Source organism: Meriones unguiculatus, chromosome 2, assembly GCF_030254825.1.
Source record: "Meriones unguiculatus strain TT.TT164.6M chromosome 2, Bangor_MerUng_6.1, whole genome shotgun sequence".
Taxonomy (NCBI): Eukaryota; Metazoa; Chordata; class Mammalia; order Rodentia; family Muridae; genus Meriones; species Meriones unguiculatus.
Window position 1 is genome coordinate 119,808,973 of NC_083350.1, and position 22,043 is coordinate 119,831,015.

Below are 22,043 nucleotides of genomic sequence, written 5' to 3' on the forward strand. Positions count from 1 at the left end.
GGGAGACAAGCAGAACTAGCGGCAAGCCATTAGGGTCCTCGCAGTGGGGCTGGGATTCCCACCCCAGCGCAGGCAGGAGAGACCATGGCGGAGTGCGCAACTAGCCCAGGACCGCCTCTGGCGGGAAGCCTAGGGCGCCCGGGGAGGAAGGGCGGCTTTGTTGCCAGGCAACAAGGCCCGGGCCCGCCTCCCGCTCCCGTTGCTAGGCAACGCCGAGGCCAGGGGAGGGGAGGGCGGCGGAGCGGCCCTACGTGCTGACGCTAATTGTATATGAGCGCGAGCGGCGGGCTCTCGGGTCTTTTTTAGCGCCATCTGCTCGCGGCGCCGCCTCCCGCTCCTCCCGCCGCCGCCGCCGCCGCCGTCGCTGCCGCCACCGCCGCCGCCACCGCCGCTGCCGCCGCCGCCGCCCTGAGTCACTGCCTGCGCAGCTCCGGCCGCTCGCCTCCGCGTCCGAGCTCTCCTGGAACGGTAACGGCTGGGGCCGGCCGGGAGGGCCGGGGCGTGGGGAGGGGATCCGCGAGGTGTTTGTCGAGGGGAACCGAGGCGGCGGGCGGCGTTTCCGGGGGAGTCCGTGCGGCCTGAGGGACCCCCAGGGAGCGCCGCCCGCCGCGGGGCGCGCGGGACAGCGAGGCCGCGGGGCGCGGAGGAGGAAGGAGGCCACGCCGCGGGGGCCCACCGGCTCGCCCCGGGACGCCGCTCCGTCGGTGTGTCCCCCCCACCCGCCCGCCTTTCACGAGGGGAACGCGGCGGAGGCAGGCCGCGGGGAAGGTGGGGGGGGGGGGCGGAAGAAACGGTGGCGGCGAGCTCCACCCGCAGGGAGGGCTGCACAGGCCGCGGCCTCCGCGCGGAGGAGCCCGGGCACGTGGGGACCGCGCAGCGTGCGGCGGGAGACCCCTGGCCCGGGCCCACCCCGACCGACTTCCCTCAGGAGTTGTCGGAGGAAGGGTGGCGACGAGAAGCGGACTCCCGGGGCTCGCACGCATCCCTGCAGGAAAAGGAGCGAGCTAGCGGCCGGGAGGCGGGTGGGGGTGGGGAAGGCAGCCTCCTTCGCCCGGCTCTTCGGGGGGTTAACACGTGCAGAGCGTTTAGCCATCGCTGGGTTTTTTTCTTTTTTTTTCAGGTTCAGTTAGAACTTAGATGGGTACTATGGCCGGGGCTGTGTTTGTGTGGAGAGACTAGTCCTAGTCCCCTTAAGCCTGCAGATGGTTGTAAGGTGAAAAATGAAGAGGGTGGCTTCTTGGGGGTCTCCGAGGCTAATAGACCAATAGTGTGGTTTTCCCCTACGGAAGACCTCGGAATTCTCAACTAGGGATGAAGTGGAGGTATGGAGCAGGCCATATATGTTATACACATGTATAATATATTTATATGCTGTTGAAGCTCAGTGCGCCACGTAAATCTGTAAAGATTTCGGGAGTGGCGTTGAAGGGAGAGAGGAGACATCTCGGTCCTGTCGGGAGGGCTGGACTTTTCAGAATCAAAGGATGCCCCAGACTTTAAGTCTTCAAGGACTCCCCACATCATACGAATCTAAATTCTGAAAAGACAAGATTCCGAACATCAACTAACCTGATTTAAGAAGAGCCATCACAAACTTTGCTGCTTTTTGAAAATAGGTGCCAGCAGAACTAATAGGCAAAGAATACTTTGGATTAGGGGAAAACCTAAGACAGGTGTATATCAATTATTTATTTCGAAATAGGGTTTCTCTGTGTAGCCTTGGCTGTCTTTTTTGTAGACCAGGCTGGCCTCGAACTCATGGATTTATCTGCCTCTGCCTGAGTGCTGGGATCCTGCTGACCGATTTATTTTAAAACTAACTCAAGTAACTGGGATTTCTGGTGCTCTTGGGGAATTCTTGTCTCTCAAACTTGCTTATAGGTGAAGTATACATCCCAGATTTAAACTGTACTTTAATTCTAAGTCTGGATTGGAGGGATTTAATTTAGCATTAGTAGGGACTTAGACATCTGTCATAAAATCTTGACTTAATAGATGTTCTTTTTACGTCACTGTTTAGAGTATTAAAGAGAAGTTAAAGGCTCCTCAACATCTCAACAAGAAGTTTGTCAATTTTATCTGTTGCAAAATACCTGTTTCGTATATTTTGTTTTTTAGTATTGTGCCCTATAATTGACAATAATTTAACACATGAGTGTGGTGCCTGACTTGTCCTTTCATGAGATTTCATGAGAACCAATGTGACTAAAATTCTAAAGTTTCGTTATTTGCTTGCTTGTATTGGCTCCAGGTGACCTAAGCCAATACAGGAAAATGGGCTGAAAGAGCTGGACTATGACTAAAAAAAAAAAAAAGATTTAAAGGTGTGAAAATACATGGCTTATTTTGTTTGCTTATAAATCCAAAAGGATTAAGAATCTGAACTTCTAGAAATGAGTGCGCATTCATCACTCTAAAACTAAACCTATTCTGATCTGTATCTCATACCATGAGCAAATATTGGTTTGTCTATATGAGGTGTTAAGCTGTGAGGACTGAGAAGAAAGGATTGGAGAAGCTTAAGGTAATTAGGACTTGTACAGAAAAGGGCCTGTTAGAGCTGATTAAACTTCGTCTTCAAACTAATTTCATCTCAGTAGCAAGTTTTCGTTGTGCATGCTGGAGGTGAGGTAGCGCGAGTAGCTGCTTTATGCTGGTTTAAGCCATACTGTATATACTTTATAATGGTTGCTGGTTTTAGTTCTTCATTTTTAAAACCAGACCATAATCCGGGGCTTAAGAGAAAGTAACTACTGCACCTTGGATTAGCAACTGCCTTTCATTGCTAAAAATGTATTTGTACAGTTTTTTTCCACTTGAAAAGTTTTTCACATTTTTATTTTTTTTCCCTGAAAAGCTATACTTTTCTCACAATGAATAGAGTACCCCAGGGGCTGGAAAGCTGGCTTGGGGGTTAAGAGCACTGGTTGCTCTTCCAGACAACCCAGCACCCACATGGCAGCTCAGAACTATCTAACTTTGGTCCCAGGGGATGCAACATGCACATGGTACAACACAGGCAACGGTGTGCCTACATACATGTGGGCAGAGCACCCAGTCAGGTGAAAGTAAAGGTCACAAGACATTAAGAGGGCACTACAGGGGGGCAAGTAGTCAAGGCACAGTGGTTACTAGGGCCTGCTTAGTTTAAGGTGGGTTCTCTTTGTAGCTCTGCTGTCCTAGAACTTCTGTGTAGACAAGGCTGCCCTTGAACTCAGATCTTTCTGCCTCTTTGGAGTGCTGAGAGTGCTTGGCATTGTTCAACTTCCGTGTGAATCATTTAATGCTGTTAAGTAGCATTTGCTTTCTCTTGTTGACCCTATCTTACTGTATATGGCTTAGGTGGTAGCACTAACATATAACTAGAAAACAGGTGATTAAAAAGCTTACTCAGGGTTAGTTAGTTTTACAGTGATGACATAGATTAGTTTTAACATCTTTAAGCTAAATTTTGTGTGTATGAGTGTTGGCCACATGTATGTCTGTACCATGTGTGCCTGGTACCTGTAAAGGTTAGAAGAGGTGTCAAAATCCTGGGATTGGAGTTAGAAACGGTTGTGAGTTGCCAAGTGGATACCGAGAATTGATGCCAGGTCTCTGCAGGGAAAACGTTAAGCCATCTCTTTCTTTATGTTGGGCTTTAAGGTATGTTGTTAGACTTGAAGTACCACACATCAGTGTGAAAATCCTGGGATTTATTTGCTCTGGGTAAAAAGCTAGTGTAGTCAGATGGTTTTGTTTCAGTATGGAATTTGTTTGCATGTAATTAGATAGTGGCTGCTTGCATGTGAGCTCTGTATGTCATGTACATGGAAATTGCACATAGAGTGTTACTAGCAAGTGAGGGGTTTTGCTGCATGCCATTCTGTACATGTGAATCTACTGTTGGGTTGGGCGAAACCCTTGGAAAGAAGGTAGTGTTCTCAAAGACTCCATTTTGCTTTAGAGTTTAATACATGGCCAGTTGTAATGTGACTTAGTATCACTAGAATGAAAGTGTTGTGTTTTTTTTGTTGTTGTTGTTGTTGTTTTTTAAGGTGCTCTTTAAACTGTGAAGTTGAATTGGAGCCCTGAACTAATGAAATTCTTGAAATTGAATGGGGTCTGAGAGAAAGAAAGGCTGATTTTTACTGGTTTCTCATTATAAACCATTCACATTTTTAAAATGATTGCCTGTTTTCATCATGAAGTCAACATTTTCTAAAGAGGAAAAATTTGCCTACTGATTAATATATTGGGGAATGTTTCCAGAAAATGATCTACCAGCAGGTGTTTGGATATCTGTTAGAAGACCATAAAATGATAAATGTGTGTGTGTGTGTGTGTGTGTGTGTGTATGTGTGTAGTCAGGTGTTTTGCATTTGTTTCCCTTCCCTCTACTTTTGTGGAAGATTGTACTTATTTCAATTCAGATTAATAAATGACTTAAGGAAAATTAATTAGAAACCAGCATCCTTCCTGTTGAGATGGTCAGTACAATATTGGGTTACACACTGAACCTTTTATATCTCATGTTCTTGAAATTTTTCTCCTCATGGTAATATAGTGATACAGTTTGGTTAGAATGGTGTTTTACTGCTGTAAACATGGTGGAATTACTATTTAGCTGTGTATGGTGAGATAATGCTTATGGTTCAGTATTGGGGTATCTGAGGCTGGGGGATCATGAGTAGTTTGAGCACATCCTGAGCATTATAGTGAATGGGTATGTAAAAAACCCTCAAATATCAACCTGGAATCACTTTTCCTTCTAGATAAGTGTATATTTAACAATATTTCTAGTGAGATTGCTTGGAGGCATTTTTCTGCTTCCAATTATCTCCTTTCCCTTAATTTAATTTTCTTAATTTTAAAAAGCTATTTTGATTTCATATGGTCTAAAATCGTTGGTCAACACTCTGGGGTCCTTGCATCAAATGTGTACTCTACCACCCATGGTACTATTTTTTTCTTTTTACTGCTGTAATGCAGCATGTTTTATCTTCATTAGGAGAGTAGGATTTATAGGGTTTCTTTTAACTGTAGACTGGTGTATTTCATCACTTACAGAAATTTAGTGTTCTAATCTATATGCTTTTAAAATTTGTATCCAATCTCAGTTCCATTTTGTTATATCCTAATCTTCCTTCCGAGTATTTTCTTTCAGTCCTGACCTGCTTGCAGTATGACTTCTAGCTTCCTTTCATATTAATCTATTCCTAAGCCAAACCTAATTTACTGTTGAGCCAACCTATTTAGCTTGATGTCAGTATTTTATTTTTATTCTGGGAATTCTATTTAGTTTCTAAATTTGATCGTTAATAGATGGCTTTTCTGTTGTAGATGATGCTTTTCTTCATTCTGCCTCTCTTCCCCTTTCTCCCTAAGATCAAATTCAGACCTTTTGCATGCTAGGTAATGCTCTACCATTAAGTCATACCCACAGTTCCCAGTTTTATCTTCAGACTTGGTAAGACTGTTCATTTGATGGTAATATTTAGGCTTTTATAGTATAGGATTAATTAGTTTCTTCTATGAATTCTTTGTGGGTAGGAGGACGTTATCTCACTTATTTTTCGTATGCAAGTGCCTGTGAATATATTGTCAGGGTATGCTAAGCTGTAGCATATAAGTGTTTAAGGGGCAAAATAGATTAATTTGTGGCTATAAGAAGTATATTTTTAGGCAAAGTCTAGAACTTAGCTCAGGCTAGTCTCTATCTTTCAGCACATTTAGCAGCTGTTCCAAGGTTCTGGCGCCAGTTTTCATAAAATAACTGAAAACTACTAATATTTAGTGCAGGATTTATAGGGTTTTTTGGATTTATAGGATCTATTAAGCTTTTTAATAGGACAGTAATTAAGCAAAGTTGAAGTGAATTTGAGTTGAAAAGTAATTACTGGTTTTGGACTGGTAAGATGGCTTACTAGGTAAAAGTTGTCTGCCACCAAGCCTGATGACCTCAGTTTTATGCCCAGGACCCATATGGAATGTGAGAACCAGCTCATGTAAGTTGTTCTCTGACTTCCACACATGCATGGTACACACACACAATAAATAAGTGCATTTGAAAGTGCTTTTAAAAAAGAGTGGATTGTTGGGTGTGTATATACCTCTAGTCCCAGTCTTGGGGAAGCAGAGACAGGCAGGTTTCTCCAGGATGGGGTCAGTCTGGTCCATGGAGTGAGTTTTAGACCACACAGGGTTACCTGATGAAAGCCTGTCTTAAAAAAGCAATTCTAAGGGGCTAAAGAAAAATTGACCCTTTCAGCCAGCTGCAGTGCCACATGCCTGTAATCCCAGCACTGTGGGAGGCAGAGGCAGGTGGATTCCTGTGAGTTCGAGGCCAGTGTGGTCGGGAGAACCAAGGCTACACAGAGAAACCCTGTCTGGAAAAAACAAAAACAAAAAAAAAAATTTTTTTTTTCCAAAAAAGAAATTGACCTTTCACTATCATTAAAAGTATTTGAATAAAGATCACTGTACTTTCTTTTGTCTATGTGAAATTAACCTGGCCTGAAGTTTTTATGATGGCCTCTTTGTGTGTGTGTGTGTGTGTGTGTGTGTGTTGTTTTGTTTTTCTTTTCTTTTAAACACACGCTCCACCTCCCTACCCCCAGAAATGGTTTCTCTCTGTGTAGCTGGCTGTCTGGACTTGCTTTGTGGACCAGGCTGGCCTCAAACTCAAAGATGTGCCTGCCACTGCCTCCCTGAGTGCCAGGATTACAGCCTGGCTGACACATGCTATTTTAAAGGGATTATGAAATTACTAGAATTAGTGTTTTGTTAATTCATAGGGTTTCACTTCAAATGTTTTTCTTAGCTTTCAGCAAGCCGTACTTGTTTTTAACCCTGATTCTTTTTTTTTTCCTTAGATATTTGCAGTTCTTACAAGATGGCAGACATTGACAAGTAAGTGGCAGATAGTTGGGTTCCTTTTGATGTATGTAGTTAATAAATAGTACAAATTGTATTTTTTTGAAAATGTATGTTGCTGACATCTTTGGTGCCTGCTTTTGGAAGTTGGGTGGAATATCTACTCTAAAATTCTATATATGTTTTATATATGTGTGTGTGTGTGTGTGTGTGTGTATACATAAACACACATAATCACTCATGAATGTTAAACCACCCCCTGGCAATGGGCAAAGATGCACCTTTTTGGTGGTGTTGTTCTTATATCAGTCGGGGGCAGAACAGATGGCAGTCCTTTGTTCATCCTAGCTTGATGCCTGGCTTGGTGGCCGAAGCTGTTTCATGCCTAGGGCACATAAAACCAGAAGTGGCATGTGCTTTTAATCCCAGTGCTTGGAAGGCAGTAACAGGTAGATCTCTGAGTTGGAAGCTAGCCTGATCTACATAGTTACTTCCAGAACAACCAGAGCTACTTATTGAGACCCTGTCTCCAAGAAAACTGAAAGAAGGCAGAAAAATACAGTAAAACCATTTGTCAGTATTCATTCTTAGAAAAGTGCTGGGCATGGTAATAGATCATAAGTACTTGGGAGAATTTTTAGCATATATATTTCTCAACATTTTCTTACTAACATTCATGTGTGAGTACACACATGCAGAGTTGAAACATCAACAATACATATCCAAGTTAAAAGTGGGAAGATTCTAACAGTGAGAGGCCCGTCTCAGCTTCTTACTCAGAGTTGTAAGCACTAGTCTTGATTTTAATTCATGTCTTTGCTTTTCTTTAGAATGTTTACTAATGGCTTGGGGAGGAGGGTGGGACAGTCCTGGGAATAGAGGGTTTCACACATGCTTAAGTGTTCTGCCACTGAGCGGTTTCCCCAGCTGAGTGTTGAATTTTGAAGAATAGTAGGAATCACTGACTTAAAGCAGTGTTGCTTGTAGAGGCGTAAACTTTGAGGCCCTACAAGGCTTTGTTGTGACAGCTTGAAACACAAGTGCAAGCACATTTTTATGTGGCGTGTTTTTTTAGTGTGGATGTAATGTCTCTTCCTCCCCTCCCCCTTAGTTTAGGGGTTTTTTTTTTTTTTTTGAGACAAGGTTCTCTGTGTTGCCTTGGCTGTCCTGGACTCTAGAGCAGGCTGTCCTTGAGCTTACAGTGATTGCCTGTCTGCCTGCCTCCCTAAGTGCTGGGATTGGGATTGCAGGTATGCACCACCGTTCCCAGCTCGTGGATGGCTATCATACAGAGATGTAGTCAGGGAGAATGAGAGACTACAAGATTCGTCACATTATTTTGACAGTCTAATTAGCTCACCATGGGTTAAAACACAACACGTTAATTAGACTGCCAGTGGCTTTTTAGATGTCTAGGGCATGGCGTTTGGTAGGGGCCAGGAACTTTACCATAAGGTCAACACATACAAGTATGTATGGCAATCTTGACCTCTTTATATATGCTTACTCTCTTTAGATGAGGACAAGGAAGTAGGTTACTTTGACATACAACAGAAATGAAAGTTATTATTTTCCTTTATGCTTGATAGTGAAGGTATAGAATTCTAATGAACATTCTTATTCAGAATTTTGAAGGCACTGTTCTACTGTTACTGTGCCTCCAGTGTGATACTGAAATTCAAAGCCAGTTTCTTTGATCACTTACGCATTCTATTTCTTTTTAATTTGGCTTTAGTTTTTAAAATGTCTAGTAATTTTGTCATCTTTATCATTTGATAGTAGCTATTCAGTAGTGGGCCCTTTCATTTGGCCAAACCCATTGTTTTTTAGTTCTATAGCATGTCTGGTCTGTGTTGTTCATTGGCTTGTTTCTTCTCTTTCTGCAGCAATTGTTAGATATTATATCTTGGAGTGGTCTTTTAGTATCTCTTAATCCAGCTTTTCATCTTTGTTTCTTTGTTCTTTCTGCACAGAGATGTAAAGACTTCATTATTCTATTTGTGTTCTCAAATCTTTGCTTCCTTTTCTGATTTCACTGATTGTACTCCTTCTCTGTTTCTTTCCTATTTAGTCTTATTTACTCTTAATTTTTTTTTCTCCTTTTGTTTTGGACTTAATTTGTAGCAGGCTATCCTAATAAGATAGCATCATCTGATTGTTAAGATTGGTCATTAGAAAGTGAAGGTTGGCTAACATGGGATTCTGGTGTAGCTATGAGAACCCTGTGTCAGAATGCTTTCTCTGGCGGTAGTCCAGTTCCTTGGTAGGCAGTGTCTGGATGTAGACCTGGTTTCTAGTGTTGTGGGAACCAACTCACAGCTAGGGAAGGCAGCTAGGGAAGGGGTACATATTAGTCAGAACTCTTTAATCCAGATGTTAAAATGTAAAGGAATTATGAGGAAGTAGAGCACTAGGCACATGTCTTTGTATAGCCCCAGTACTCTGGAGATGAGGCTAGAGGATGGAGGAGCAAATATCAGTAAACATCAGAGATGGTGGGATCTCTCAATGTTTGATTGGTTGGTTTTTTAAAGACACAGTTTCTCTGAGCTCTGGCAGAGATCTTGCTCTTTAGACTAGGCTAACCTCAAACTCAGAGGTCCGCCTGCCTCTGCTTCCTGAGTGCTGGCCAGGATACTTAACATTTTCTGGGATGTCTCATAGTCTAATGTGACTGCTGAAGATGTAGTCTTCTTATGCAGAAAGGAAGGATGGATGAAGCTTAGAAAGTTTTTCTAGCTATCTACCATTTTTCAAGGATTCTTTTATAAAAGTTTTAAATTCTGTTTTAATAAGATCTGCTGCAGCCAGGGCTGCATGGTCACTGACATCCTATCTGAAAAACAAAAACAGGACAAAAGAACCCAACAACTCACAATCATAAATTGGGCAAAGTAGTGTAGGCCTATTATCCTAGCACTCTGGAAGGTAGAGGCAGGAGAATCAGAAATCCAAGTTTATCTTCAACTAAATAGGATGTTAGGTACCAGCCTGAGCTACATGAAACAGTGTACAAAATTAACAGCAAATAAAATGACATTGCCAAAACCTAGCTGTAGTTACTTATATAATGGTCTAGGAAAACCAGGCTTCCACATTTATTTGCTGCCCTAAATAAAATGACAGGGCTCTTCAATACAGTAATACAAGAATGTAGCCTTTGGATATGAGTTTGAAAACTTCTGTAGGTCACAAACCTATCAGATTGCAGTTGTAGAGCTTGAAGTATAAACTTTTTAAGTAGAGGTTTTAAGTAGTATTTGTCTACATAGAAGACTGAATTGCTTTTTGAATTTGTTCTTTGAAAGAAGCATAGTTTCTATAATTTTGTTTTGTAATTCATACATTTAAACTATGGTGTGATGCTATGACATTGTAGCAAAGAACAGTCTGAACTTGATCAAGATTTGGATGACGTTGAAGAAGTAGAAGAAGAAGAAACGGGTGAAGAAACAAAAATCAAAGGTATTCTTTTAAATTCCTTCAGGAGCCAGCAATTGCTGGCATGTGTCTTCTAGGGGAGTTGAATAAGAACTGTTCCCCCTTTTCTGGAGCCCTGTCCAGTGTCCTTATCTCCCCATCCTTCCTTAAGTTTAGTTAAGTGTTGAGAGGAAGCAGCAAGTGATGAAGGTGGGCATGTAAGATAAGAACTCAGTGATGTACTGCCACTGCTGGAGCCACAGAGCACGCAGCTGTGTCAGTAACTGAGTTTAGTCTGAATTGAGAAATACTAGAAGGCTGGAAGTAGGAGTTACTCCACAATGCTTCCAAACTGATTACTATTTTTATGTAGTAAGCATTGTGTGTGAGTCTTTAAAATTGCTCCCTATTAAACACCAAAAGGGCATTTGAAAGTTTACCTGGCAGATGATTTGAACAAGGAGTAGTGCTGATGAGATAGACGTGGTCCAAGAGTACTTAGCCAGGTGATTCACTTTTTCATTTCTAGACAGGTTAAATATGAAAATAAGAGTTCCTGCCGCTTTTTAGAAGTTTTTTTCATTTGCCATAATTTGATGCTGCTAAATGCCTGTTACAGCTGTGTATCACTTAGTATTAAAAGCTTAATTGGTGTCCAAGAATATAACTGGAAATTTTTTTTTATAAATTAAGTGTATATTTAAATTAAGTATAATCATAAAAAGTCACTAGTCACATTCTTTTGGCCTTGGTTTCAACCTTTGACTATTTTTGCTCAGTTAATAATGTGAGAAACTGACAGGTAATTTAATTTTGTTATAATCTCCAAAAAACCCTATTAAATGTACATAAAATAAACACATTTATTAAGCATCAAATATAAAATATCCAGGCAGTCCCTTCATTTTTCTCCTGCCTAAAATTGTCAGTGTACCAATTTTCTGCTAAGTGTTGACTTCCTTCAGAGTTGTAGGGAGGCATCTGAACCTATAGTGAAAGGTGGGTGAAATATAAGATAACAGACAGAAAGGAATGTATTGTGTCCCTTACTTATGAGAGTGGTCTAGAGAAATCCATCCTGTACATTAAAGATCTTAGAAACCCTGACTTTGCTAAGTGATGGATTTTCTTGAAAAGCTTACCTTAACACATTTCTACTCATCATACCAGCATTTTACAGGCCTATTAGGAAGACTTCATGAGAGGGTTGTCCAGTGGAAACAAAGCAGAAATATTTTCATAAATCCCTCTTTCAATGCCCCTCCCCTTTCTTTTTAAAAGCGCGTCAGCTAACTGTTCAGATGATGCAAAATCCTCAGATTCTTGCAGCCCTTCAGGAAAGACTTGATGGTCTGGTAGACACACCAACAGGATACATTGAAAGGTACAAGTTCTTTTTTTTTTTTTTTTCTCTACCTACCTTATTTATCTTTCTATAAAAAGCCATGTAAGTTTATCTGTGTGATCCTGGAAAGCTAATGTCTGTTAGTTTCCATTAGATTTGGGGAGTTAAGATACAGAGATCTGATTAGACTTGGTTTAAGTCTGCAGGAAGTGTACAGTTCCTGTGAAGTGTACAATTTCTGTGAATTGTTTAGAAGTTTGTTAGAAATGTACAGAATTAGAAATACAGATCACTTCATGTGTTACATATCCATTTAAGGCTTAATAACTCCTCAGCTGTCTGATTTTAAGGTCCATGTCTATCTTCTCTGCTTACTGGAAATGTTTCCTGGTTCTGTCTCTACTGTTCTGTTACCTCCTTTTCCTTTGGTCCTATCTTCACAGATTGTACTGGACGGATGCCCATCATTTTGTATATCCTCTTAAGGAACTAACAGTTTCTTTGGGCTATTGCTTTGTGATAGAATTGCTTCTTAGAGGCAAACAATCTTGATCTGTATCTGTTCTGTAGCAAGATTTCTAGATTATGCTAGGTTTTCTAGAGGTGTTATAGTGTGCGTGTATCTCCATGTCTCTGCCAAAAGTTAGCATCCAGCTTTTGTAGATTATTTTCTTCTTTTCAACTAGTCTAGTCTTGTTTTACTTGTATTTTCTGATTTCTAACAAACTACTAACAGCTGGTTTTCAGAAAATTTCTGAGCCTTGTAGGCCATTTGTACCCTCTGTCCATTTTCTTACTGAAGTTACTGTCATTTCATACTTTGTAGAAACCCTTATATTACCTACTCATTTTCATCTTAGCTTTGCAAAATATTTTATCCATGGAGTAATAGTATTAGAACTGGGGTGTGTTTTTCATTTTGTTGGACATTCAAATTGTTTAGGAAATCTTTCTTAACTCCTACATTCTTGTTGGCTAGTTTTAATTTTCACATCTAGGTCTTTAATTCCTTCAAAGTCCAGCTTTGTAGTTGGCACAGGTAAAACATCCATTCATTTCTTCCTGTGTTTTACGAAGTTCTTATTAAACTAGTAGCTGTGAACCAGTTTCCTTTATACATTTAGTAGTATACTGTGGCTTCATAGTATGCATCAATATCTGAGAGGGTTGCTTCCATACTCTACATCTAAGAGTTCTCATTTCATGTTGGTCAAGACGTGATTCTTTGTTCTCATATCATTTGACCTTACAGTATGTCTGACAAGACAAGATGCTTCTTCACATACTGTCCTATGTGTAAATACAATCAAGAGGTTAACCTACCTAGACTTTCATGCCACATGCTTCACAGGGTTCTCAAAATTTTAAATTCAGAAGGTTTGATTTCTGTTACTTTTGAAGTTTGTGGATTCACAGTAGCATATCTTAATGTCATCTTGTCTCTATACGTGTATAGCACATGCTGTCTTTTAGTTTTTTGGTTTTCTTCATAGAATATTGGTTACATTCATTTCTGTTTATTTTTTGCATGTGATTCCTACTGTGACTAGTGTTCTTTTATGTTCCTCTTATATAGAGAATTTTTTTTTTTTTTTAATTAACATTGCTAAAATCATTGGAGTAATTTATATAGTCCTTGCTGGCTTGGACCAAGCTGACTTAGAATTCACAGAGAACTTGCCTGCCTTTGCCTCCAAAGTACTGGCAATAAAAGTATACTATCATACCTGGCTACCATTTTATTTTAAAATCTAATTTGGTTTGTCCAAGTTTTCTTTGGGTCAGTTTTGGTTTGATGTATATTCTAAACATGTATGTAGGTTAGGTTTAAAATAGCTACTTGTTTTGATCTTACTAATGTTTCCTAGAACCTTTTTTTTTTTTATCCCCTGAGACAAGGTTTCTCTGTGTAGCCATGGCTGTCTTGGAACTCAGTCTGTAGAACCCAGAGATTTGCCTGCCTTTCTTTTTGAATGCTGGGATTAAGGTGTGCGCTACAACCTGCCCCTTAATTTTACCTTGGATTTCTTTTGCATATTTCTGTGGCTGCTGTCTCACTTTTATTTCTGACCATGTCTTGTACTTAGCTTGTTCACCTCTCAGTTTAATCTATCCTTGGTGGCCTAAGCATTGTTTTTTGTTTTTTGTTTTTTTTTTTTTTTTGTTTATTTAATGTGCATATGTATGGTTGCCTAGGGAGGCTACAGAAGGACAAGAGATCCTCTGGAGCTAGAGTTGTGGTGTGAGCAACCTATATGTGTGCTGGGAAATGAAAGGGCAATAAATAATCACTGAGCCATCTTTTCACCCTTACTCTTGCTTTTATTTTAAATCAAGTAATTATTTTTATTAATTACAGTTGATTCACTTTGTATCCCCCCTGTAGCTCCCTCCTTCCTCCCCTTACTCTTGCTTTTGTAACTATTTTGCAAATACCCTTTTGGATGAGGAGATAGCTTAGCAGATAAGGCATTTAGTACTCATGATGCAAACCCGACTAGTAGAAAGAACTGTCTCACAGTGTTGTCATTTGACCTTTGTACAGCTCCTCCAACTGTGCAGTAATAATAAAAATTAAATGCAGAGTGAAGAAGACATGATGGTAATAGCTCAAGTGTGATTCTATTGTTTAAGCTTTCTTTGTAGTAATTCTGTGTTGTATTTCTTAGTTTCCTTGGTCTGAAAGTTTCTAGGAAGGATAACTTTAAAAGATGGGATGTTAATGGCTTGTGTATATCTACTCCTGTCTCTCTGTTTTGTAGTTTCTTTGACTATTCTACATTAGATACATTCTAGCTTTTAGTTTGAATGTATGTCTTTCTATTTGGTATCATAAGTTAAAGCAGTAAATTAAGTTCAGCTTGTTGTTTTGAGACGTCAATCCAGTTTGACTAATCTCAGGCTCACTATGTAGCTTTCTGATGCTCCTGTCTCCCTTCTGCAAATTCTGGGGAAATCCAACTTAAGTTGTTAGGGTTGTACAGCAATAATTGTAAGAAAACAGATCTACCTGAAAGTGTTAATCCCTATTATTAACTACTTAATGGTTAGGTAAGAATTATTTTACAAAAATTTGGAAAGAAAATTTAATCTGGATTCAGAGTATGTTTCCCTTCTTGATTTACCTGCTTTTATAATTAAAGGGCCTGTTTACCTATTTTGAAGTTTAGTTATTTTAAATTTCTTGCTTCAGCTCAGAAGCTTACCCACTTCAGTTTTAATTTGTATGAAGTATGACTTGTGTTTTTCTATGATTTTATGGAATTGTTTCTTAAACTTTCAGCTTGCCTAAGGTAGTCAAAAGACGGGTGAATGCTCTCAAAAATCTTCAAGTTAAATGTGCACAAATAGAAGCCAAATTCTATGAGGAAGTTCATGATCTTGAGAGGAAGTACGCTGTTCTCTATCAGCCTTTATTTGATAAGGTAATTATATCCTACTTTTTAAACTAAGGCAGGAAAGTAAACTTGCAGATGTTTTGATACTTAAATATCTCCATGGAATTGGTATTTGTGAAACCATCAATAGCAAGTATTAAAAATTGTGGTATTTACTTACTAAGTCTTGAATCCTTAATCAGAACCAGTAGTGTTAATTGTTGAGTGCTAATGTTTTCACACAAACTTTTTTTTTTAATTACTTTAGCGATTTGAGATCATTAATGCAATTTATGAACCTACAGAAGAAGAATGTGAATGGAAACCAGATGAGGAGGATGAAGTTTCGGTTAGTACCAGTGGTAGTCTCCTATACTTACTTTTAGATGATGGGACCGTAAGTAGTTTCAAAAGTAGCACTTCTGGTGGCATATGGTATTATATAATCAATTTTGTAAGTGCTGGCAGTCAGTAGTGTTCTTATACCTAGGAAATGTCCTTTTTGGTATGTGGAAAATACAGACAAGCCATTTGTAAGCCTGGCGTCGTCTACCTTTACGATGTTTCAAACTTTTCATGTGGTTTTCCTTTGAACTTTTGATGACTGGTGAAGGACAGTTTTCAAGTGAGTAGCCTGCAGTAAATATCAACAGCTGTGACAAAAGTCTAGCTTTACATTATGTGACCATGCTTCTTTTCTTTCGCATTGCTACTTTTGGGAGGATGTGCTTTGTGTAGTGTTTTGATCTCAGAGGCTGACCACTAGATGGATTTCTGTTTGCTATGGTTAAAAATCTTGTTCTTGACTCTGTTCTGCTTTTTTAAGATGTTCCTAAAGCTCTTGATCTGGATGGTGGTTCTTTCTAAGGGGGTTACAAGAGCATTAATTTCTGTGGAATTGCAGTTTTGGAATGAGTGACAAGTTTTTACACAGTTAAACTAGAACTTTGTTGATCGAGGGTTGAAAGTTAGTGAGTGTCAATTGTTTTTATTCCTAGGGTACTGTCTACAGAGGGTGTGTATAACTTTATCAAAAGACCTAATATATTCATTCAGTTGTTCGCTGTCGTTTTTCAAGGAGGAGATGAAAGAAAAGGCCAAGATTGAAGATGAGAAAAAGGATGAAGAAAAAGAAGACCCTAAAGGAATTCCTGAATTTTGGTTGACAGTTTTTAAGAATGTTGATTTGCTCAGTGATATGGTTCAGGTAATTGAAAAGACTACATGTTTACCCAAAAAAGTCTTTGAAATTTATTGATTTCTTTCTTTGGCTTATTTATAGTTTTATATAGAAAGAATTCAGGTTTAATTAATCAAAGTATTTTAAAAATTTATTAATGGAGTGGTATATTTGGTATTGATCATTGGTTTACAATTCCTTGTTTTCTTATGCTTAGTATCAAGGAATAGTGTTTTGCTTGTATTGCCCAAAAACTTTCAGTTTGAAATTTGTTCATCCAGGGGCAATTTGCATCTTAAAACGTAAAGCTATTTACCTCATTCACAACGTCTTATTCCTTGGAAAACCAACACAGATGTTACCATCTTTGAGAAACTGCCTCTTCATTGCCAACCTGTGTGGTATTGATTGCCCTATCTTGTTATTGCTGGGAGTTAACTGTGACAAAAAGGAATAGTCTCAGTAATGTGTTCCTTTTCTGCTTTGCCAAAGTAGAAAAGGAACCAAAAATTTGAAAATGCACAAGACACAATCAGGAAACATTTTAAAAGTAAACATAGCCCTTTTCAGAGTTGTATTTTTCACTGGTCAGTCAGTATGCTGAAAAACCACAGTATGAGGTAACTTCTGTGTAAACCATAATCTAATGAAGTTTTAGGGTTCATAGTTATTTTATAAAACGGACATTGTCTTCAGTCAAAAGTTTGTTTTGTGGTAACAGGATACTGACCCTAAAATACCAAATTAGATACTAATTTTTATTTTAATTTGAAGGAACATGATGAACCTATTCTAAAACACTTGAAAGATATTAAAGTGAAGTTCTCGGATGCTGGCCAGCCTATGGTAAATGACTTTTAAATATTTAGTTTTGTCATATATTTTATAGATAAGTTTTAAAGATGACATTCAAGAGTTAGGTATGCAGTAAGGAATTAAATTACTAGTACTCCCTCAAGTATGTGCATATTTGGTTTTAGTGCTTGTGATTCTGTGCTTAACCCCTTTCTTGGGGAATTTAAGCTTTTTGAAATTAAGTGGATAAAATGAGGGAACTATTAAAGGTGTCTGCCTGCCAGTGACTTCAGGTAGATGGTGCTTGAGGGCCTGCATGAGGAGAGAGCTCAGCTAGGAACCCCTCCTTTGCCAGCTATGGGCACACTATTAAGAAAGGCTTACAGAGTCTTAAGGTTGAGTCTTTTCAAGGTTGAATTGAGGATCAACCCTTCATATCTGAAAATGGCCTTTGGAGAGATGGAAGGACATTTGGTCATTTATTTTAATTTACCTAACCTAAATGATAATTTTAAGTTGAAATCTTATCCTGTGCCTTCATTTATTTTTGTCTTCATCAGAAGTAGGAGTTTACCTTATATCCCTGTTACCTTATTTCAGAAGGAGGAAAAAAGTATTAGACTTTGGTGTATGCTTATCAAAAATCACAGGTCTAGCTGTTTGCTAATGCATTGAAAATTCATGGTTTAAGAACTTAACTCACTTTTGTTTTCTTTTAAAGAGTTTTATCTTAGAGTTTCACTTTGAACCCAATGAATATTTCACAAATGAAGTGTTAACAAAGACTTACAGGATGAGATCAGAACCAGATGATTCTGATCCCTTTTCTTTTGATGGACCAGAAATTATGGGTTGTACAGGGTGAGTTAATTGTACTGATGTGTTTTGTTTTGAATTGTAGGTAGATTTTTCAATATTGCATTCCCTTCTGTTGGATTTATATGTTGTCAGACATTTTGGTCTTTGCCATTTTCCTCTGGGTCTGACTAATGTAGCTTTGTGGGAAGGAATACAATACACTATTCACATACTTTGTCATGTGATAATGCTACTGTAAATTACAGATTTTGAAGTTTTATTTAGTAAACTGCTTTTTAAACCAGTTATCCTCTAAAATTTTACTTTGACATTTAAACTTGTAAAAATCTAGCAATCAAGTATGCTAAAATCCTAAAAGTACATATTTTGTTTCCTAAGGTGCCAGATAGATTGGAAAAAAGGAAAGAATGTTACTTTGAAAACCATTAAAAAGAAGCAGAAACACAAGGGACGTGGGACAGTTCGTACTGTGACTAAAACAGTTTCCAATGATTCTTTCTTTAATTTTTTTGCTCCTCCTGAAGGTAAGTAGTGTCTTAGTCAGGGTTAGGTTATTGATGGGTTTTCACTGTAAACAGCTTAATTTATTTATTTATTTTTCTCTTTTGCAGTTCCTGAGAATGGAGATCTGGTGAGTTGAGTTTATTCCATTTATTTTACACAAGAAGTTAAAGAACTAGGTCCAATTAACAGTATGGGCTGGGTGCAGCTAGCTTCGCCTCTCCCTCCCCTCCCCCCACCCTTAAAGTCAGGCTCACTGTGGCATTGGCAGGTTTTGAACTCAGTTATTTAGACCAGGCTCACTGGCCTTGAACTCAGGAAGATCCACTTGCCTCTAGTGCTGGGATTAAAGGCACGTCCTACCATGCGTGCTAAGGATTCAGTATTGCTTTATATGTATTAATATTTGTTAGCATGTGTGTATGTTCCATTTGTGTGCCTGATGCCTGCATGAGTCAGAAGACGGAAGGTATAGTCCTTAAACTAGAGTTACTTACAGGCGGGTAGGTATAGCTTTGTGGGTGCTGGGAACTGAATCATGGGTCTTCTGCAAGAGTAGACAGCGTTAACACTGAGCGTTAACCTGCTTTCCAGCCATTTCAATATTTTCAAAGGAATGCCCTCATGTAGCAAAGTTGTTTTTGCCTTTTGTCTTCAAAGAAGTCCTATATAATGTGCATGCTGGCCTGCTAACTTATTTTTAGGTATAATAAGCATATCCATTACAGATGGCTGTTTGGTCTACACACATGTATGGAAGCTTATTTTCAAGTGAAAGGAGACCATAGTTGAAGTTTTCTCCCATGTCAACTAAGCTGACAATTACTATTTTTTAATAGGATGATGATGCTGAAGCTATCCTGGCTGCAGACTTTGAAATTGGTCACTTCTTACGTGAGCGTATAATCCCAAGATCAGTGTTATACTTTACTGGAGAAGCTATTGAGGATGATGACGATGATGTGAGTACATTTGGATCCTGTGTTGTAATTGTTTGTTCGGTTACTATAGTCAAAATTGATAAAAGGGTAGATTTATTGTTTCATAAAAGTAGAACAGAACAATTCATAATGAAGCTAATCCTTTAGGTAGCTTTTCTAAATCTTGATTCATTACCTTAGTTTTCTTTTTTCTGTTAGAAAAACTGTTCTGAGTTGATGAAATGTAGTTACTGTTAGATTTACTATATTTTGATATCATGAAAGAACTAGAACTTGTAACTGTTCATGGTAATATTTTTGTATAGCTAGTATAGGGTCTTCAGAGCACAGAGTTTGGTAACGTTTCGGTAGTTATTTTAACTTCTGAAATTTTAATGTTCAAATTATGAGTGTTAACTATACTCACTTGTTATTCATTCATACTTTTACCTGTTTCTCTTTTTAGTATGATGAAGAAGGTGAAGAAGCTGATGAGGTAATGTTTACCAAATGAGCAAATATTTCCCTGTGTGACACTTTGAGGAATAAATTGAGTGATTAATGTATTCCTTTGATATAATCATTCTGTGATTTGAGATAAATTTTTGGAAAATATGATTTTAGAATTCTACAGCCAAACAATGTATGTATAAGGTTTCAATAAATAAATTGCAAAACTCAGCAACATTTTTTTTTATTTCAAATAATTTTGTTCTGCTGCAGGGTTATCAGCTCTTTGAAGAAGTCAAAAGCTGCAGTAAACTTTTTCAACGTTGGCTGCAGTAAATCTTTTCAATAAAAGCTGTCTGGATGTCTCAAGTTGTGTTGGGAAATTTTTCATATTAGAAGCTTTCAAATTAAATTGTATTATCAACAAACTCTGTAATCATGAAAATCTGTTGACCCATAGAGTAACTTGTATTAAAATTTCCATACATTATGAGCCAGTTTTTTTCTGTTATGTACCTACTTCATGGATGCATTTTGAACTTTAATATAGGAAGGGGAAGAAGAAGATGAGGAAAATGATCCAGACTATGACCCAAAGGTGAGCAAAAACAGTGCTGTTTCTGTTAAATTTAACTTAGGATGAACTTAGGATGAAGTACGAGTAGATGAGAAATTCTTTCTAATTACTCATTTAATTGCTTGGAATTTGGCTCTAATAAATAGCATTAAAAGTTGATTGTTTTCTGAGCAACAAACTAGTTACAATTAATCCGCTAAAGGGAGATGTGGATGCAGGAGTGCTTTGAACTCGAGTGATGTTGTGTGTTAGATTCTCCCAATCATTATTACTATTATTACTATTGTTTAATCCCGGAAGGCCTTAGTCTGTAACGCCTAGGAATTTGGGTTAGTAAAAGCTTTTTCTCCTTCAAAGAATGTTTATTTCCAGGATTTATTTGAAGCCTAGGATTTCCTTTCTTTCATGTATCAAGTGCTGTAAAACATTAGAAGGGTGCTTGAATTAAACAAGTATGAGGGACTTTAAAAAGAAAAAAATATTTTGATAGATATGGCTTAGCATCATAAATTAGTATTTTTGAAAATAAAAGGTAAAAATAAAAAATTGGCAATGTCTAACACTGGTTATTTTATGATTATAGATTACCTCAGATAATAAGGCTTTATTATATACTTGAGTGACTTGCTAACATTAAATTACCACTATTCCATATTTTTCTGTCTTCACTATAATTTTTGCAAGACTTGATACTGTGCTAATTAAAGAAATACTGTTGAAAATTCATCAAAGTAGGTAGTTGATAGATTGACGTATTGTTTTCCTTTAACAGAAGGATCAAAACCCCGCAGAGTGCAAGCAGCAGTGAAGCACAATGTCTGGCCTTGAGGACGGCCTACCCTGTAATAGCCTAAACTCGACTCATTTACTTACAGCCTTATGTTTTTGTATTTTCTTGGTAGAATCAGTAAGTTTTTAAAAGAAAGGAAATTGATATTTTAAAGACCAATTTGTTCTACATAGTTAATACTAATTATAGTTCTGTCAGATATGTTGAGTGCAAAAATCCTCTGTAATGCATGTTCATTTATTGCTGCGGTTTGGTTCTTGTGGAATATTTTCATCATGTAGCTGTTGGAATACAATTATGAAAATAACTGTCAAACACATTGTTTGGTATAGCTGTTTCTTTCCTAAAGAACCAAAGTCGCTTTCAGCTGGTAGAAAGGTTGAAGTCTGCCTTCATTAGCTGTGCTTTCCGTTATGTTAGAAGATACAGTGACTCACACAGCATAGCATCATTTGAGGAAGGAGAATTGTGGTTAAGAATTTCCAGGAAGATCAAACTTAATAACAGTTTATTAAGGGATTTGTATATGTTAGATGATATAACAAAAGTCAACTCATACGTATTATCATAGCAAGGTGAAGAAAAACTACCTTCTCTTCAGAGTTTAATTGATAGTATTTAATGTACTTTGAAAATTAACCTCCATTAATTGAATTTTTTTTTTTTTTTTGTGGTAGGGCCTACCTTCTGCTTTCCTGGAAAGGATGACTTTACATCATTTGAACCTATTTTGAGTTTTCTGTTGTTTGTTTGCCTAATTTTGTTTTTATAGCCTAAAATAAAAATGTCACACAGTTTTAGTTCTCACAGGATGATGTCTCAGTTTGTCCTGATTGAGGCTCTTGCAGAGAGTTAGCTTGAGTTCAGGGGTGCCTAGTTCTCTATATTGAACAGCTTTGAAGTGCGTAGTACGCATGTGCTTTTTAAAAAGTGACAAGTGATGTGTGATACTTTAATAGGTTAAATTCCGTTTTACTAGAACTAAATATCTTTTTAACTTGTCCATTCTAATAC

The 22,043-nt window shown here is 38.3% G+C and overlaps 1 protein-coding gene and 1 non-coding gene across 4 annotated transcripts; both read left to right on the top strand.

Annotated features, from left to right (window-relative positions):
* Positions 1 to 290: 290 nt before the first annotated feature.
* Nap1l1 (nucleosome assembly protein 1 like 1) lies at positions 291 to 21,841 on the top strand. Of its 3 annotated transcripts, XM_021655915.2 has the most exons (15): positions 6,836 to 6,891; positions 10,235 to 10,320; positions 11,557 to 11,659; positions 14,904 to 15,045; positions 15,266 to 15,346; positions 16,076 to 16,204; positions 16,952 to 17,023; positions 17,694 to 17,833; positions 18,170 to 18,315; positions 18,403 to 18,422; positions 19,132 to 19,254; positions 19,679 to 19,708; positions 20,213 to 20,260; positions 21,012 to 21,081; positions 21,707 to 21,841. In XM_021655915.2, exons 1-14 carry the CDS (start codon positions 6,875 to 6,877, stop codon positions 21,045 to 21,047), a joined length of 1,173 nt encoding a protein of 390 aa, XP_021511590.1. In that variant the 5' UTR covers positions 6,836 to 6,874; the 3' UTR covers positions 21,048 to 21,081; positions 21,707 to 21,841. The 3 variants fall into 3 exon arrangements, with proteins under 3 accessions (XP_021511591.1, XP_060234030.1, XP_021511590.1); XM_021655916.2 differs by lacking the exons at positions 20,213 to 20,260; positions 21,012 to 21,081; positions 21,707 to 21,841 and adding exons at positions 291 to 468; positions 19,936 to 20,152 and having other exon boundaries at positions 6,855 to 6,891; XM_060378047.1 differs by lacking the exons at positions 10,235 to 10,320; positions 11,557 to 11,659 and adding an exon at positions 296 to 468 and having other exon boundaries at positions 6,855 to 6,891.
* LOC132652594 (small nucleolar RNA SNORA48) lies at positions 7,110 to 7,253 on the top strand. Its single transcript, XR_009590192.1, has one exon. It is a non-coding gene; the product is annotated as a small nucleolar RNA SNORA48 (small nucleolar RNA).
* Positions 21,842 to 22,043: the final 202 nt, after the last annotated feature.